This window comes from Eschscholzia californica, unplaced genomic scaffold (assembly GCF_041429995.1).
Source record: "Eschscholzia californica isolate CP2 unplaced genomic scaffold, dmEscCali1.0.p SCAF_5, whole genome shotgun sequence".
Lineage (NCBI taxonomy): Eukaryota > Viridiplantae > Streptophyta > Magnoliopsida > Ranunculales > Papaveraceae > Eschscholzia > Eschscholzia californica.
In genome coordinates this window covers 22,488,928-22,506,916 of record NW_028238472.1, presented here as the reverse complement: position 1 = coordinate 22,506,916, position 17,989 = coordinate 22,488,928, and the positions used below count along the sequence as shown (strand labels likewise).

Sequence of the window (17,989 nt, the reverse complement as noted above, 5' to 3'; positions counted from 1 at the left end):
GCAAATGCATCATAATCAGAAGGAAGACCTCGAAGCATAGTGATGATTATCTCATTTTTAGAAGCAGGACATCCAGCTGCAGCAAGATTATCGGTAATTTTCTTGATTGAACCAAGATAATCACTGATAGATAAGTTTCCTTTTGAAATTTCTCGAAGCTTGTTCTGTAATTGAAGAACATGAGCAGTTGAAGATGAAGAGAAATTGTCTTCAAGAGTTAACCATAGATCTCTTCTAGAATTTACTCCAATCACATATGGAAAAACAGATTCAGAAAGAGTATAATTAAGCCAAATAAGCAGTGATTGATCTTCTTCTTGCCAATCAAGATATGATTGACTTATAATATCGGATGATTCATCATCATTAATCAGAAATTTGGAAGGACAAGGTCTCGTACCTTCGATTATGTCAAGAACTTTATATTTCTTGAATATAGGTAGAAGTAGTAATTTCCAGGTTACGTAATTATCACCTTGAAGTTTTATAGGGATAGCATTTGCCATTGAACTTACTGAAACAGTTGCGATCTTAGGATACTCCATTGAATTTGGATGAAATTTAGCTCTAATAGTCATAGTGTTAATGGAGTGTAAGAAAAATGTAATGAGAGTGTGAGAAGTGTAATGACGAATCTAGAGAGAGAGCAGAATTTAGCTCTGATACCATATTAGATGAAATGAGAACTTGTATTGATGAATTGAGTGATTACCAATATATAGAGGAGTTAGTTGAGAATCTGTTGAGAGTTTGTTAGTAGTGGTTAGGTTGTTATGAGCTTAGGTTATAGTGTGATAGGCCACACTATTCTATAGTACAACACAGTAATAAAGAAAATTAAAACTAACACTCTCATTATACTTCTCACACTCTCATTACACTTCTCTTACACTCCATTAACACTATGACTATTACGAAAGGCCTTCACCACAAGGTGTTGATGATGAAGGAAGACTCCTCTTCCAGGAAGAGGTATACCACCGTTTGTAATGCGGTGGTGGAAGTGGAAGACTTGTTGCCAGAATTGTTATTTGACTGGTGCCTCTGGTTTTGGTGGCGGTGAGAGATGAATTGATTAGGAAGTCGCTGCAAAGACCCACCATACAGCCATAACCATTTCGTGTGGAAGTGGAAGGTTATAGTAAATTGATCGAACAGAAGATGACCAAATGTTGCAGCTGCCGCCACCACTACCAGAAGGTCCGGCGTAGAAACCTAGAGAAACATCACAACAAGGCCATCAACTAAAGAAGCAACCCAATTTGTAAAAGCTCTAGAATCCGACTCTAACCACCTAGTAGTACTCACTACTACTTCTTGTTATAGTTATAAATAATACAAAGTAGAGAGAGAGAAAGATTGGAAATCTATTTGTGAAGGCAGGGTTTCTGGATGGGGTTATGGTCCTCAAATTAGTCACTATTTCAATATTTAAGGCCTCATAGAGCCGTTCCCTTATGAAATCAAAGTCAATAAAGTCAAACATAGTGGATTGTATCGGGCCGAAAAATAGTTGTCCATATAAGATAACTAATGTAAATCCCGTGTCTCCGGCACGGTTAAACTCATATGTAAATACGACTACGAAGAAACATAAATAAATAATGATACAACAAGAACTTCACCTCTTCGTAACACCCTGTTAGAAAACACGTCGAAAGAAACCAAATATTAAAAAAAAAATGATCTAAATGAAATAACCTTCAAACATTCATAGCCTACCACAGCAATGAGAAGTACTAATAAAAGATTGATACTTACCCCGCTTGATCACTTACCCCAATGCACATGGGTAAGGAGTGTAAGGTTCCAACCATTCAAAATTCATGAAGATTGAGTTGTCAAATCCCCTAAACCGCAACTCGAATCTCCCTAACAACAGCTCTAATCGACCTAATACCTATTAATCCCTGAAAACTGACATTATAGGAGAGAGATGACTGACTCGTGGGAGGAATTAATAACTCGATTTATAGTAAAAGATTATAGACTGATGATACAAACGTAAAAAAACGGATTATGGATATATTTTTGGGGGAGGGTGGTGAAACGTAACGGTAAGTAAGAGAGGGAGATGAGTGGTTTGGAGGAATTGGATGGGAACGTTAAGGAATAGAATACGGATATATCTTATGAGGAGACACGTGAGTGGTTAAGCTGGAGATAATTTTAAAGGATGCGATTTTTCATGATTTATTATGAACATCAAATTGCCTTCTCTCCTTAACCCACCACTTAATATTAAATATGCATGAATGTGAATTTGTCAATTACAGAAGAAGGAAAGTAGGAAGCTTACCAATTTTAGCACATGAAGATTGAAGACTGTTTAGGGACAATAAAATCTACTTATGCCTCATTCACACCACAATGGAAACCTGAAGCAAAGAATCATACAATAAAAGCAATGTTTACTTATTTTTCTAGCTCTGCACACATTCTAAACTTTTAAGGCTTCTTCCTATACAATAGCTACAAATGTGCTAATACTTTTTTGGTAACTTAAAATCTTGGAAGGATCTAATCATGTAAAATTTTCAGAAAAAATTATTACCTATAAAAGAAAACTCATTTTTGCCTTTCTCATTAAGAAACCGAAGAGAACATAACTATATGACATACAATATCCAAGAGATAAGATTATTTACCTCAATATTTTCCGATATATTGACTATATCATAGATTCTTCGCCGCTCCACTCTTGCAATTTTGAAACTCAATAAGAAAAAAAAAGTCTGAGAGAGAGATGAAATCATACAAAGAATGATAGAGAGATTATGATGAAACAACGCAAGAACGGAGAAGATTGAAAAGAAAAGTAGAGTTACTTCATACATATTAATCTAAGAAATTTTCTTCATTTTCATTGAAACATTTATTTAAAGAGGAAATGAGACTTAATTTTACTCGATCTAATCCTAAGGTCAGGGCTATACGTGACCAATAATTCTAGTGAGAATGTGAGATGTACTCGTTAGTTGCATTAGCATAGTGAATTCAAGTGAGCAAACAAAATCGAAAACTCATCTAAACCAATTCAAGTTCATTATAGTTGGCATAGTGAATTCAAGTGAGCAAACAAAATGAAAAACAAACCTAAACTATTAGCATAGTGAATTTAAGTGAGCAAACAAAACCGAAAATTCATCTAAACCAATTCTAGTAGATTATAGTTAGCATGTTGAATGCAAGTGAGCAAACAAAATAAAAAACTAACCTATACCAACTCAAGTGGGTTATAGTTGTCAAGCAGAAGTAGTTAGTGGCATTAGCAAATATGTAAATGAGAAATTCAGTAAACCCAAAATGGAGAAAGCTTACTAGAAAGATGGGTGAAACATTTCATCAAACAGGAAGGAAGCATATATGAACTTTTTCCAATACTTTCATTAAATTGAAAAAGCTTACTTGAACAAACAAGAGAATGAGAAATTCCCTAAACCCATAGCGATTAAGTAAATACCAATGAGTAATTAACTGAGCTCATAGCAATGCAGTAAACTCATAAAGAATAAAATGAAAGTAGAACTTACTTGAAGAAATCCAGTAGAAATATGAGAAATAGAACTGGAAGAACAAAACCAAATGAGTAATCTTCAACATATACATACAAATATGCAATTAAGTAAACCCATACCTATTCAAGACATTGGGAACGGAGGGTATTCGTGGTCCTGCGGAAGGAAGATGAAACTGAAGAGAGAGGAAGGATTTCCTGTAGATTTGGGGAACCAGATGAGAAGAAGTGATTTGCATCCTTGTAACGCTCCAAAGGGAGTAATTGATCGTCAAAGAGGGATGCCCTATTTTGGTTGATGTTAGGGTGGATTGAAAACAGAAAATGAAATCAAGCGTTTCTCTTAAACTTTAAACAAAAAGAAAGAAAAAAGTTTCTCTTAAACTTTAAGCAAAAAAAAAAAATTCTCTTAAAAATAAAGCGTTTCTCTAAAAACAAATCGTTTTATATAATAGGCTAGTTATAGCCCGTGCCTCCGGCACGTTCAAATTTCACAAATGTATTATTTAATCGACGTACAGTTGTTTTACGAATGAAAACTAAATGGCTGACAATAAAAATTAAACGGCTAAGACTTATAGATAGTGCTTCTATCGTGACACCAAATCCCATAGCTAAATGCCCAACTCCTCAAAACTATCAGATTTTGCTCATGAGCTGAAAAAAGAATAAAACTTGAGTTGAAAAATTAACAAAGCTATCAAGTCAAAACTAATGACTGATCCATTTTGTGTGAGAGGTGAAAATAATAATGTAGAAATCGAGTCACATAAATAGCAAAAGCCAGTCCAGAAAAACAAAACTAAAAGGTGTGCAATGAATTGTAACATACAAACGTAAAATGGGAAGAGAATGAAAAAGAACTGAATATTAATTTAGTGGATTAGGAGATTTGACTCCCATCTCGTTAAAATAAACACGCTAAAGATCAATGGAAGAAAATCCGATCTGTAAATGCCCCTAACCGAGAAGAACTCAATCAGCATACTTCATTTCTTGTTTTCTCCAAATTCAAGAGCTTTAGTAGCACATACCTACAATAGAATTTCAAATCTTTTAACATTAAACCAGATAGATATTTGACAGGAGGACACCATAAAGTTTTCTAAGCCAAAAAGAATTAGAAACCAGCCACAATCTTATTGCACCTTGATGGGAGCCACAATCAGCGAAGGCCTTTGCCTTGAAATAAGCAAGTCAATAAGAAAATGAAACTAATGTACTCCATTTAATATGACTAAAAACTTTAATATGACTAAGAACTTCCAATAGGAGGAAATTTAATACGACCAAAAACATTTACCTGCCGTTTATGCTTGAAAGTGTCTTCTCGTGGAGTAAGCATATCCGAACCAATTATCTTCCACAATAACATTAACTTGTATGAATATCAAAGAATTTCACAAATATTTGAAGTATGGAGATCGGATTCTATACTTCATCAGCAAATGTAGAAGAAAAAGAAAAGGAAAATTTACATACCAATTAGATTAGAAGATTCGATATCTACAACTGAGAAAGGAGCTCCTGAAATTGTTCCAGTCGCAGCACATCAAGGAGACCCATTTTCGGTTGGTAACACTATGGTCATTGCTCAATGCTCATAACAAATATATTAGCATAAATGTATCACACAAATTAACTAAATCAGGTAAATTAAGAGATTTCAGGAACCTTAATTTTAGGAAATCTCAAATTAAACAAATGAAGTTAAAGTTAAGAGATTCTGATATAATTTCACTTTTACCCTAGTCATAAGCAAGAATTGAAAAATGAATAAATGAAAAAAAAAAATCAAAAGAGGAAACTTACCAATGCATAGAAGAAGATGAAGATTGCAGAGTTAACTGAGCTAGAAGAAGAAGAATGAAACGGGTAGGCGACTAGACGACACTTTCGATGACTCGGGATTAACCGATTTAGACGTTTGTTTGACTAAGTATGATCTCCGGATATACGTAGTACTTAGAGACATCTACTTTAGGAGTCGAATATCGATTGTACCTCGACACATTAAATCGGACTACACATAGCCGTAGGTTTATCATTATGGATTCCCGGACTTCGACACCTCTCTCACTTATTTGTTGCCCGAATCGAGTCTCACTGTCTCCCGACTCTTGTTCCTCTGATACTTCTCTCGAATCTCTCTCGCCCGTTTACTTTTATTATTTAGTTAGTTTTCTTGCTTGCTTTATTCTTTTTGTTACTCTCACAATCAAAACCCCCCATTTATCTTTGTTTCCCTTCCTGTTTTGTCTAAGTTAGTATTTGACATCTAAACCGAGGGATAAGACTCTTCGTTATCCAAACTACCTACTTATCCTTGGATCGACACCGGTTTTACCGGTTACTACTTGATACCTCCGCTTGGGTGTGCAACCTTTTCGGGTGCATCAGTAACTTATCACAATGTCAAATAAATAATAACTTACTATGATCGTCTTCTCAAAGCCAAAATAGGATGAAGCATCGATCAAGATTGGGCTGGTGTTGGGCCTTGGGAATCCTACATAAGAATTTGATCATCAAAGCCTAAACATAATAGTCAAAATATAAAATTGGTCACTAAATTTTTTGATTAAAAAGCTTAAGAGCCCACACCTTTTGAGTGTTGCTGCCACCAGAACGATCATTTTCAAGTTGTGCCAACCTCTCTAATGCACTTTTGAGTTGATCTTGTAAATCCTTCATTTGTTGATTTTTTTCAACATCATCTGATCTTCTCTTCTTTCTTGAATTTAAAGTATCTCTGTCCCAAAACTTCTTTGGCTTTACTGGACCATAACAACGAACTCGACCGCCTCTATCACGTCCCATCACTTGAGCGAAAATATCGTTCGGACCTGAATCAACAAATTCTCCATCTTCCTGAGTCATTTGATGTTGTAGTTTTTCCATTTTATCATGTCAATGCAACCACATCTAATAAGTTAGAATTAAATCATATAGTAAATATAATATATCATATATATAAATGAAATAATTACAATCTTCTCTGCTGCCAATTCGTTTACTGGAGCAAGATTTCTTTTCCGTGTATGAGTCCTTTTGTATACTGTTGTCCGAGGAAGGGATGCATTAAGCTCTTTTCTTAACTGTTAAAGCAATTACTGAAAGAGTTAAACACAAAATTAATTGAATATTATGATTTGATATGAATGAGACGAAAGTAATTTACCTCATCAGCATATTTGGCATGGGACTTTGAACCTCCTGTATGCGGAATTTGCTGAAGAGCCTTATTTTTTGCATTTTGACGACTTTGTTTCTATATTAAATAATCAAAATTACTAAAATATACACTATAAATAGAGCTAGTGTTTACTATAAGTAACTACCTTCGCATTTTCTGAATTCCAGTAATCAACAACATTCATCCATTCGCTCGGTTCAATCCCATCGGGTGGATTAGCAAGGCACTCGTCTAGGTTGTCATATGACGAAAAGTGTTCCTTTTTCACGGTGCATTTGTGATCTTTCCATCTTGCATTCAACCTCTCCGATAGAAATTTGTTACATTCAAAAGGAATCTCGAATATTTGCTTGTAAAAAGAAAATAGTAAACAATAATTAAGACACATCCATCAATAAAAATTTAAACATAGTAGGTTAGAATATTTACCTTAATCTGATCTATAGCTTTATTTATCTCTTCCTCTCTAAACTTAACCATTTTCTTCCAATTAGTTATCGAAAGTGGAAATCTGTTCACATCCCTTGCCAAATATCCAATATAACTCGACAAGTATGTTGAATTTGATCCGATTGGCTGCTCATATTTGTCAACTTCAATTTTTAACGTTCCTCCTGGTGGGAGGTCATCTAACCATGATAATTGGGTTGGCCCCCTCCCTCTCTTTGTTGGAATTTGTTGATCTTCAACCATTACCCTGTTATATCATAAACAATAAACTTAAAGAGATAAATAACTATGAAGATTAGTAAAAATCAATGTAGAGATACCGATATACCATATAATTAATCAAAAGACAACTTCTCAAATAAAATATCAATTAGTTCATCACAAAACAATTAATATAATGTCAATATAGTATAACTAATCAATCAAATGAACAACCAAGCCCTATTCATATTTTAAATAGCTTAAGAATCATTTCCATCCACGTCCTCGTCTTCGTATTCATCCCCCTCCTCATCGTTCCGAATGGATTAAATCCATCACTCGCTAAACCTAACCTGACATTTCTTGGTTCTGCAGCAAATGTGGGATTTCTCTCATCAAAATCTTTCCAAGCGATTGAATCTGCCGGATGTCTTAATATTCCATCTTTATTACGCTCTTCTTCATGCCATCTCATATCCGTTGCAGTTTTAGATGACATATATAAGCGTTGTAGTCTCGGTTTCAATGGAAAGTGACGAAGTATCTTTGCAGGAGTCTTTTTTTCTTCGTCCTTATACCGGGATAAGCCACACCTTGAACACTTTTTTAGATCAGCTGATTCCTTATAATATAACATGCAATCGTTTGGGCATGCATCAATTTTGTTGTAGCTTAATCCCAAGTCTGAAATTATTTTTTTACACTGAGTAAAGTTCTCAGGCAAGGCACATCCGCCAGGTAATGAATCTCTCAACAATTGAAGCAATAGTTTGAACGACTTGTCACTCCACCCTCCAATACACTTATAGTTCCATAGTTTAATCAAGAACGAAAGCATGGTCATTTTATCACATCCTGGATACAACTCTTTCTTTGAATCTTCTAAAAATTTATAAAACCGCCCAACTGACGGATTATCATCCATGGAAACCTCATTCACACCATCTCTATCTTCACGTGTATCATGGACTCCATAAATATCTAACAACATGCCATCTAAGTCTTCATTGTCTTCGTTGTCCTCATTGTGTTCATTATTATCACCGCCGTCATCATTTGTAGCATTTCTTGTTGTATGCACATTAGATGTTGTACTAAACTCTTCTCCATGCAGAAAACAGTTTGTATAACATTTTAACATCCCATTACAAATCAAATGCTCATAAATTGTATTTCTATCGAGATACGGAACATTTCTGCATTTGGCACATGGGCATTTTATTTTGTCATCTTTGGTAACAAACCCATTAGCAAATGCATATTCCAAGAATGCAAGCACTCCATCATCATACTCTTTTGAAACTCTACTCTTGGAAACCCAACTCTTATCCATTGCCTTTAACTTAGTCCTAATTGAATCGTAATTAACAAATAAAATTAATTATTGATATACTAAATAGATAATGAACACCAAATGACATTTAACTAAAGAAAGCATTAAAGAGAGAGAACCTTTCAAATTCAGATGAAGAAGAGTAATACCTGAGCACTAAAAATAAGAATACCCTCCGAAAGATTTCAATATGAAAAACCCCTTGTGAGAAAAAATTCAATAAATGCATAGAAGTAGTTATTATTTGTACATCACAAAATAATAACATAGAGTAACTGTTATAATTAAAAGTCGCGGAAGCTATCGAACCTATCCTAGAAATTGATCCGATTATGAAGATTAATCGAAAAACTAAGTCAAAATCAAATATGCGAACAGAAATTAACGAGGTTCGGCCTAAAGCCTACGTCCTCGGGCGAACAAGAAATCTTTATTGAAGGATAGATGAAGACCACTCACACAACCAGCAAGTTCGTCCCAAGATGGTACCGTATAGAAATTAACCTCCTATACTAAATCTTCGACGACCGAGAAATTAAACACCGCTCAAAACTATGAACAAAAAATTTCTCTATTACTTGCTCTCTCTCTTTAGCTCTCTCTAAAGAAGAGTTGTTGTTGCTTGTGTTGATGTGATTAGATTGGACCCAAGACCCCCTATTTATATTATAATATATAAGCCGGTGGGGGACCAAATTTTGGAAACCTTTCAATTTTGGAAATTTGAATCCAAACCGCCTATTGCTTAAACCGCCTATTGAGTTTTGGAAACTGCCAACTAAACCCAACTAAACCGCCTCTCACAATTCTCCACCTCGTACACAATTTGATATACTTCAAATTTTGGACGAACACCCGGATACTCCTTATAAGATATATCTGCTTCTTGTAGCTTCATCCGACTGCACCATATGACCATGGTTGCCTACGTACCTTTTTACAGGATCAAGCCTACCGTAGTTCTACTAACCCTTCACATAAAGATTACCTTGTCGCCATTACGCCCTTTCGGGCAACTTAACACGAGCCGATTTGCAGCAATTCCAGACAATGCTGAAACTTGCTACACGTCACCACTTTAGTCAACATGTCCGCGGGATTCTCATCTGTGTGTACCTTCATGAGAGAAACATCACCTTCCTCTATGACATCTCGTACAAAGTGATACCTGACATCGATATGCTTAGTACGAGCATGATGGACCTGATTCTTCGCCAAGTGGATCGCACTTTGACTATCACACCATACATCTACGCACTCCTGCTTAATCCCTAGATCATCCAGAAGACCCCACAACCACAATGCTTCCTTCACACCCTCGGCCATAGCCATATACTCGGCCTCCGTAGTAGATAACGCAACTGTAGATTGTAACATCGATCGCCAACTAACTGGAGCACCATGTACCTTAAACACATAACCAGTAGTAGATCGTCTTCTATCTAGATCGCCAGCATAATCCGAGTCAACATAACCGCTTACCTGACATGTGTCTCCACCAAAGCACAAACCCGTATCAACGGTACCCTTCAAATATGCGAACATCCGCCGCCGTTGTTTCTTCGTCTACTAGGAACGCCACGTCCCTCTCAAGACACAACATAATGGTAGCCCGTGCCTCGAGATCTAACTCCTCCCAATCCTCATCTGACATATCTCCTGGTTTCTTTCCCGTCAACGTCTTGTGTAATTTCTGCGAGATTAACAGATTCTTCATCTGCATCCGCCAATAAGAAAAATCGTTTTTCCCATTGAACTTCTCTATCTCATATTTCCCTGATTTGACCGTACCACTTCTCGATCCCATCTTCTCCTTCGTTCAATCTCAACAAGGCTCTGGTACCAATTGTTGTAACTAAAAGTCGCGGAAGCTATCGAACCTATCCTAGAAATTGATCCGATTATGAAGATTAATCGAAAAGCTAAGCCAAAATCAAATATGCGAACAGAATTTAACGAGGTTCGGCTTAAAGCCTACGTCCTCGGGCGAACAAGAAATCTTTATTGAAGGATAGATGAAGACGACTAACACAACCCGTCAAAATCAAATTGTGACGAACTTGCGGATTGTGTTAGATGACTAAGTCAAAATCAAATATGCGAGGACGTAGGCTTTATTGAAGGATATATGAAGACGACTAACACAACCCGCAAGTTCGTCCCAAGATGGTACCGTATAGTAATAACCTTCTATACTAAATCTTCGACGACCGAGAAATTTAACACCGCTCAAAAAACTATGAAAAATTTCTCTCACTCTTGCTCTCTCTCTCTAGCTCTCTAAAGAAGAGTTGTTGCTTGTGTTGGTGTGTTGATTACAAAGCACTCAACCCCTATTTATATATATTATAAGCCAAAAAATTGGAAACTGCCTATTGAGCCAAAAAATTGGAAACCATCCCAATTTGGAAACTGCCTATTGAGATTGAAGAAACAAAGTTCGGAAACCATATAGGTGGTTTCTAAATTTTGGCACCAAAGTAATTTAGAAACCAAAGTTTCTGTTTATGGGGCTTGATATCCTATATAAATAGGGGTCTTGAGTCTTTGTAACACATCAACACAAGCAACAACAACTCTTCTTTAGAGAGAGCTAAAGAGAGAGAGCAAGTGATAGAGAAATTTTTTGTTCATAGTTTTGAGCGGTGTTTAATTTCTCGGTCGTCGAAGATTTAGTATAGGAGGTTAATTTCTATATGGTACCATCTTGGGACGAACTTGCTGGTTGTGTGAGTGGTCTTCATCTATCCTTCAATAAAGATTTCTTGTTCGCCCGAGGACGTAGGCTTTAGGCCGAACCTCGTTAATTTCTGTTCGCATATTTGATTTTGACTTAGTTTTTCGATTAATCTTCATAATCGAATCAATTTCTAGGATAGGTTCGATAGCTTCCGCGACTTTTAATTATAACAATTGGTATCAGAGCCTTGTTGAGATTGAACGAAGAGAAGATGGGATCGAGAAGTGGTACGGTCAAATCAGGGAAATATGAGATAGAGAAGTTCAATGGGAAAAACGATTTTTCTTATTGGCGGATGCAGATGAAGAATCTGCTAATCTCGCAGAAATTACACAAGACGTTGACGGGAAAGAAACCAGGAGATATGTCAGATGAGGATTGGGAAGAGTTAGATCTCGAAGCACGGGCAACCATTATGTTGTGTCTTGAGAGGGACGTGGCGTTCCTAGTAGACGGAGAAACAACGGCGGCGAGTGTGTGGTTAAAGCTAGAAAGCAGTTTCATGACGAAAACTTTAACAAATCGGGTCTACTTAAAATCCAAATTATTCACATGTAGAATGGAAGAGGGTTCTTCTATTCAGGAATATGTGAATAGGTTTGACAGGATTATCTCAGATTTGAAGGATATTGATGTTAAGGTTGAGGATGAGGACCAAGCCCTCATATTGTTACTTTCATTGCCTAAATCCTATGAGAACCTTGTTCAAACTTTGATGCTTGTTGGTGATAGTCTAAGCATGGAAGAGACGAGAAATTCGCTATTAGCGGATGACCTTCGTAAGGTTGCTACTAGCAGTATGGCGTCGGGTGGAGTAGACAAGGATCAAGCACAAGGGTTGGTTGTAACGAGGGGGAGGAGTAATGAAAGGGGAGAGGGCGGGAAATCTAGATCCAAATCTAGAGGCTCTTTCAAGAAAACGTGCTTTAGTTGTGGTGAGCTTGGCCACTTTAAAGCGGCTTGTCCAAAGAGAAAGTTGAAGCAAAAGAACGAAGGCTACAAGGAGAAACAAGAGATGCAAGAGGCGGGATATGTGTCAGAAGAGGCGGACGAATGTTTCTCGGTGACAGAGGTGTCTGAAAAGATCTTCGATAAGTGGATGCTTGATTCAGGGGCGTCACACCATATGTGTCCAAATAGGGAGTGGTTTACTACCTATAGGAGTATAGATGGTGGTACAGTTATACTGGGTGATGATAGTATATGTAAAACTGTGGGACTCGGAACAATACGGATCAAGATGCACGATAGAGTGGTGAGAACATTGACGGACGTAAGATACATACCCGATTTGCGGAAAAATCTAATTTCCCTTGGTGTGTTGGAGCGGAACGGCTGTAAGATAATTATAGAGAATGGCTCCATAAAAGTCGTTAAGGGTTCTTTGGTGGTAATGAGAGGTATTCGTTACGGTAATTTATACAAACTTTTGGGGACAACAATTACTGGAGATGTAGCAGTAGGAATCAGTGGAAGGGATCCAACGGCTAGTACGAGGCTTTGGCATATGCGCCTTGGGCATATGTCAGAAAAGGGTCTATCTCTGATGTGCGGGAAAGACTTGTTGAAGGACATGAAGAAGCCTTGCATGGAGTTTTGTGAGCATTGTGTGTTCGGGAAGGCACACAGGGTGACGTTCTCTACAAGCAAGCACAGGAGCAAAGAGGTATTAGACTACGTACATACCGATGTCTGGGGACCGGCAAAGTTACCTTCCAAGGGTGGTTCCAGGTATTTTGTTACATTCGTTGATGATCATTCGAGATTTGTCTGGCATTATTTTCTGAAGCATAAGAATGAGGTATTCAACACATTCCTGGTGTGGAAAGCAATGGTTGAGAATAAAACTGGTCGAAAGCTGAAGACGTTAAGGTCGGATAATGGGACCGAGTACACGGATGGGGCATTCAAGGAGTTTTGTAATCAGGAAGGCATTGTGAGGCACTGGACAGTAGTAAACACACCTCAGCAGAATGGAGTCGCAGAGAGATTGAACCGTACACTACTTGAGAAGGCTAGATGTATGCGCTCCAATTCGGGACTAGGCGTAGAATGGTGGGCAGAATCTGTTGCTACAGCTTGTTATATTGTGAACAGGTCTCCACATTCTTCTTTAGATGGCGGCATACCTTACGAGGTGTGGTCAGGTGAACATGCAGATTACGGGAGACTTAAGGTTTTCGGTTGTACGGCCTATTACCATGTTAAAGGTAACAAACTTGACAATAGAGCAAAGAAGGCAATTTTCTTAGGATATGCTACAGGAGTCAAGGGTTATCGGCTATGGTTTACGGAAGACAAGAAGTTTGTAATCAGCAGAGATGTGGTGTTTGATGAGTCATCTATTGTAGCTATGGCGAAAGCTACGGTGCCTAATTGTGGTGATGTTGGGTCTACTAAAGCTCAAGTAGTGGAAGTAGAAGCCGAAGACCAACGGGTTTCTAGGAATCATGATCAGGTGGAGCATCAGGATAAAACTCAGGATGAGGAAATTGATGAACCCGATCATGAGGAGGTTCAAGGGGAAGGTACACAAGTTTTACAACAACAGCAGCAGGATGTTTCGGTACACACTAGGCCGAAACGGTTATATAAGCCGGTACAGAGGTTAGGGTCAGACAAACCTCTTAGGCATTACGGGCAGGCAAATGTGGTTGAATATGCACTCTCGGTGGAAGACGACGAGCCGGTCACCTTCAAACAAGCTATTACCGCGGAGGAAAGAGAGAGTTGGTTGGTTGCTATGCAAGAAGAGATGGAGTCTCTTCACAAGAACCAGACATGGGAGGTTGTCCCATTGCCCGAAGGTAAGTCTGTTATTGGTTGTAAATGGGTGTACAAGAAGAAAGAGGATTCTTCCGAAATCAAGGGTACAAGGTATAAGGCAAGACTAGTGGCCAAGGGTTATGCACAGAAAGAAGGGGTCGACTACAATGAGATTTTCTCACCGGTCGTGAAACATACTTCTATTCGGGTGCTATTGAGTATTGTTGCTCACAGTGATCTTGAGCTGGAACAACTCGATGTTAAAACCGCCTTCTTGCACGGTGATTTGGAAGAAGAAATTTATATGGCTCAACCTGAGGGATACAAGGTTGAGGGCAAAGAAAATCAAGTATGTCGTTTGAGGAAGTCTCTTTACGGATTGAAACAATCCCCTCGCCAATGGTACAAACGATTTGATTTTTTCATGCTAAAGCATGGTTTTCGCAGAAGTGACTATGATTGTTGTGTATACATCAAGAAGCTTCGCGAAGGTGACTTTATTTATCTCCTTTTGTATGTGGATGACATGCTTATTGCTTCTCGAAGCATGGTGGAGATAAATAAGTTGAAATCTCAACTCAGTCAAGAGTTTGAGATGAAAGACATGGGCGCTGCAAAGAAGATACTGGGAATGGAGATTAAGAGAGAGCGGTCAAGTAAGAAACTGTACTTGAATCAGAAAGGTTACATCGAACGAGTAGTTTCTCGGTTCGGGATGCAGAATGCGAAGGCGGTGTCAACACCTTTGGCACCACACTTCAGGCTCTCGGGAAAACAATCTCCCACTACTACGGTGGAGAAGGATCATATGGATCGTGTACCGTATGCTAGTGCAGTTGGCAGTTTGATGTACGCTATGGTGTGTACTCGTCCAGATACTTCACAGGCGGTCAGTGTGGTTAGTAGGTTTATGGCAAACCCGGGGAAGACACATTGGGAAGCTGCGAAGTGGGTCTTGAGGTACTTGAAGGGTACCGGTGATACGGGTTTGTGCTTTGGTGGAGACACATGTCAGGTAAGCGGTTATGTTGACTCGGATTATGCTGGCGATCTAGATAGAAGACGATCTACTACTGGTTATGTATTTAAGGTACATGGTGCTCCAGTTAGTTGGCGATCGATGTTACAATCTACAGTTGCGTTATCTACTACGGAGGCCGAGTATATGGCTATGGCCGAGGGTGTGAAGGAAGCATTGTGGTTGTGGGGTCTTCTGGATGATCTAGGGATTAAGCAAGAGTGCGTGGATGTATGGTGTGATAGTCAAAGTGCGATCCACTTGGCGAAGAATCAGGTTCACCATGCTCGCACTAAGCATATCGATGTCAGGTATCACTTTGTACGAGATGTCATAGAGGAAGGTGATGTTTCTCTCATGAAGGTACACGCAGATGAGAATCCCGCGGACATGTTGACTAAAGTGGTGACGTGTAGCAAGTTTCAGCATTGCCTGGAATTGCTACAAATCGGCTCGTGTTAAGTTGCCCGAAAGGGCGTAATGGCGACAAGGTTTTCTTTATGTGAAGGGTTGGTAGAACTACGGTAGGCTTGATCCTATAAAAGGGTACGTAGGCAGCCATGGTCATATGGTGCAGTCGGAAGTAGTTACAAGAAGAAGATATATCTTACAAGGAGTATCCTAGTGTTCGTCCAAAATTTGAAGAGTATCAAATTGTGTACGAGGTGGAGAATTGTGAGAGGCAGTTTCCAATTTCAAAAGAGGCGGTTTAGTTGGCTTGCAACATAGGCGGTTTATTGGGCACCATATAGGTGGTTTCTAAATTTTGGCACCAAAGTAATTTAGAAACCAAAGTTTCTGTTTATGGGGCTTGATATCCTATATAAATAGGGGTCTTGAGTCTTTGTAACACACCAACACAAGCAACAACAACTCTTCTTTAGAGAGCTAGAGAGAGAGCAAGAGTGAGAGAAATTTTTCATAGTTTTTGAGCGGTGTTAAATTTCTCGGTCGTCGAAGATCTAGTATAGAAGGTTAATTTCTATGCGGTACCATCTTGGGACGAACTTGCGGGTTGTGTTAGTCGTCTTCATCTATCCTTCAATAAAGATTTCTTGTTCGCCCGAGGACGTAGGCTTTAAAGCCGAACCTCGTTAAATTCTATTCGTATATTTGATTTTGGCTTAGCTTTTCGATTAATCTTCATAATCGGATCAATTTCTGGGAAGGTTCGATAGCTTCCGCGACTTTCAGTTATAACAATTGGTATCAGAGCAACAATTGGTACCAGAGCCTTTGTAACACATCCCAACAATTGGTACCAGAGCAACAATTGGTACGAAGAAACAATTATTTATTGGGCACAAACCCTGATACCAATTGTTGTAACTAAAAGTCGCGGAAGCTATCGAACCTATCCTAGAAATTGATCCGATTATGAAGATTAATCGAAAAGCTAAGCCAAAATCAAATATGCGAACAGAATTTAACGAGGTTCGGCTTAAAGCCTACGTCCTCGGGCGAACAAGAAATCTTTATTGAAGGATAGATGAAGACGACTAACACAACCCGCAAGTTCGTCCCAAGATGGTACCGTATAGAAATTAACCTTCTATACTAGATCTTCGACGACCGAGAAATTTAACACCGCTAAAAAAACTATGAAAAATTTCTCTCACTCTTGCTCTCTCTCTAGCTCTCTAAAGAAGAGTTGTTGTTGCTTGTGTTGGTGTTTTACAAAGACTCAAGACCCCTATTTATATAGGATATCAAGCCCCATAAAAAGAAACTTTGGTTTCTAAATTACTTTGGTGCCAAAATTTAGAAACCACCTATATGGTGCCCAATAAACCGCCTATGAGTAAATTGGAAACCCAGCCATCCAATTCAAACCGCCAAATTCAAAATTTGGAAACTTCCTCTTACAATTCTCCACCTCGTACACAATTTGATAAACTTCAAATTTTAGACGAACACCAGGATACTCCTTGTAAGATATATCTGCTTCTTGTAACTTCATCCGACTGCACCATATGACCATGGCTGCCTACGTACCCTTTTATAGGATCAAGCCTACCGTAGTTCTACCAATCCTTCACATAAAGTTTACCTTGTCGCCATTACGCCCTTTCGGGCAACTTAACACGAGCCGATTTGTAGCAATTCCAGACAATACTGAAACTTGCTACACGTCACCACTTTAGTCAACATGTCCGCGGGATTCTCATCTGTGTGTACCTTCATGAGAGAAACATCACCTTCCTCTATGACATCTCGTACAAAGTGATACCTGACATCGATATGCTTAGTACGAGCATGATGGACCTGATTCTTCGTCAAGTGGATCGCACTTTGACTATCACACCATACATCCACGCACTCTTGCTTAATCCCTAGATCATCCAGAAGACCCCACAACCACAATGCTTCCTTCACACCCTCGGCCATAGCCATATACTCGGCCTCCGTAGTAGATAACGCAACTGTAGATTGTAACATCGATCGCCAACTAACTGGAGCACCATGTACCCTAAATACATAACCAGTAGTAGATCGTCTTCTATCTAGATCGCCAGCATAATCTGAGTCAACATAACCGCTTACCTGACATGTGTCTCCACCAAAGCACAAACCCGTATGAACAGTACCCTTCAAGTACCTCAAGACCCACTTCACAGCTTCCCAATGTGTCTTCCCCGGGTTTGCCATAAACCTACTAACCACACTGACTGCCTGTGAAATATCCGGACGAGTACACACCATAGCGTACATCAAACTGCCAACTGCACTAGCATACGGTACACGATCCAATTGATCCTTCTCCATCG

General features: G+C 38.6%; 1 protein-coding gene and 3 long non-coding RNA genes across 4 annotated transcripts; all 4 read right to left on the bottom strand.

The window, feature by feature from the left end:
• Positions 1–1,078: 1,078 nt before the first annotated feature.
• LOC147537842 (uncharacterized) lies at positions 1,079–3,952 on the bottom strand. The gene is made up of 4 exons (XR_015226093.1): positions 3,638–3,952; positions 2,649–3,567; positions 2,300–2,378; positions 1,079–1,215 (listed from the first exon to the last, which is right to left on the bottom strand). It is a non-coding gene; the product is annotated as an uncharacterized LOC147537842 (long non-coding RNA).
• Positions 1,573–1,903, bottom strand: LOC147537843 (uncharacterized). The gene is made up of 2 exons (XR_015226094.1): positions 1,762–1,903; positions 1,573–1,639 (listed from the first exon to the last, which is right to left on the bottom strand). It is a non-coding gene; the product is annotated as an uncharacterized LOC147537843 (long non-coding RNA).
• Positions 3,953–5,974: 2,022 nt separating the features above from the next.
• Positions 5,975–8,892, bottom strand: LOC147537840 (uncharacterized). Its single transcript, XM_086642862.1, has 5 exons — positions 8,847–8,892; positions 7,143–7,410; positions 6,859–7,062; positions 6,122–6,412; positions 5,975–6,026 (listed from the first exon to the last, which is right to left on the bottom strand). The coding sequence occupies exons 2-5, from the start codon at positions 7,404–7,406 to the stop codon at positions 5,994–5,996; spliced, it is 792 nt and encodes a 263-aa protein (XP_086498988.1). The 5' UTR covers positions 7,407–7,410; positions 8,847–8,892; the 3' UTR covers positions 5,975–5,993.
• LOC147537841 (uncharacterized) lies at positions 6,545–6,789 on the bottom strand. The gene is made up of 2 exons (XR_015225939.1): positions 6,699–6,789; positions 6,545–6,615 (listed from the first exon to the last, which is right to left on the bottom strand). It is a non-coding gene; the product is annotated as an uncharacterized LOC147537841 (long non-coding RNA).
• Positions 8,893–17,989: the final 9,097 nt, after the last annotated feature.

What these genes read in the sequence shown, in the direction of transcription:
- LOC147537840 (XM_086642862.1), bottom strand. Translation starts at nt 7,406, where the DNA reads ATGGTTGAAGATCAACAAATTCCAACAAAGAGAGGGAGGGGGCCAACC. An exon ending in AAGCTATAGATCAGATTAAG is followed by an intron (nt 7,063 to 7,142) that starts GTAAATATTCTA and finishes TCTTTTTACAAG; the next exon opens with CAAATATTCGAGATTCCTTT. An exon ending in GGAATTCAGAAAATGCGAAG is followed by an intron (nt 6,413 to 6,858) that starts GTAGTTACTTAT and finishes GATAAAATGGAA; the next exon opens with AAACTACAACATCAAATGAC.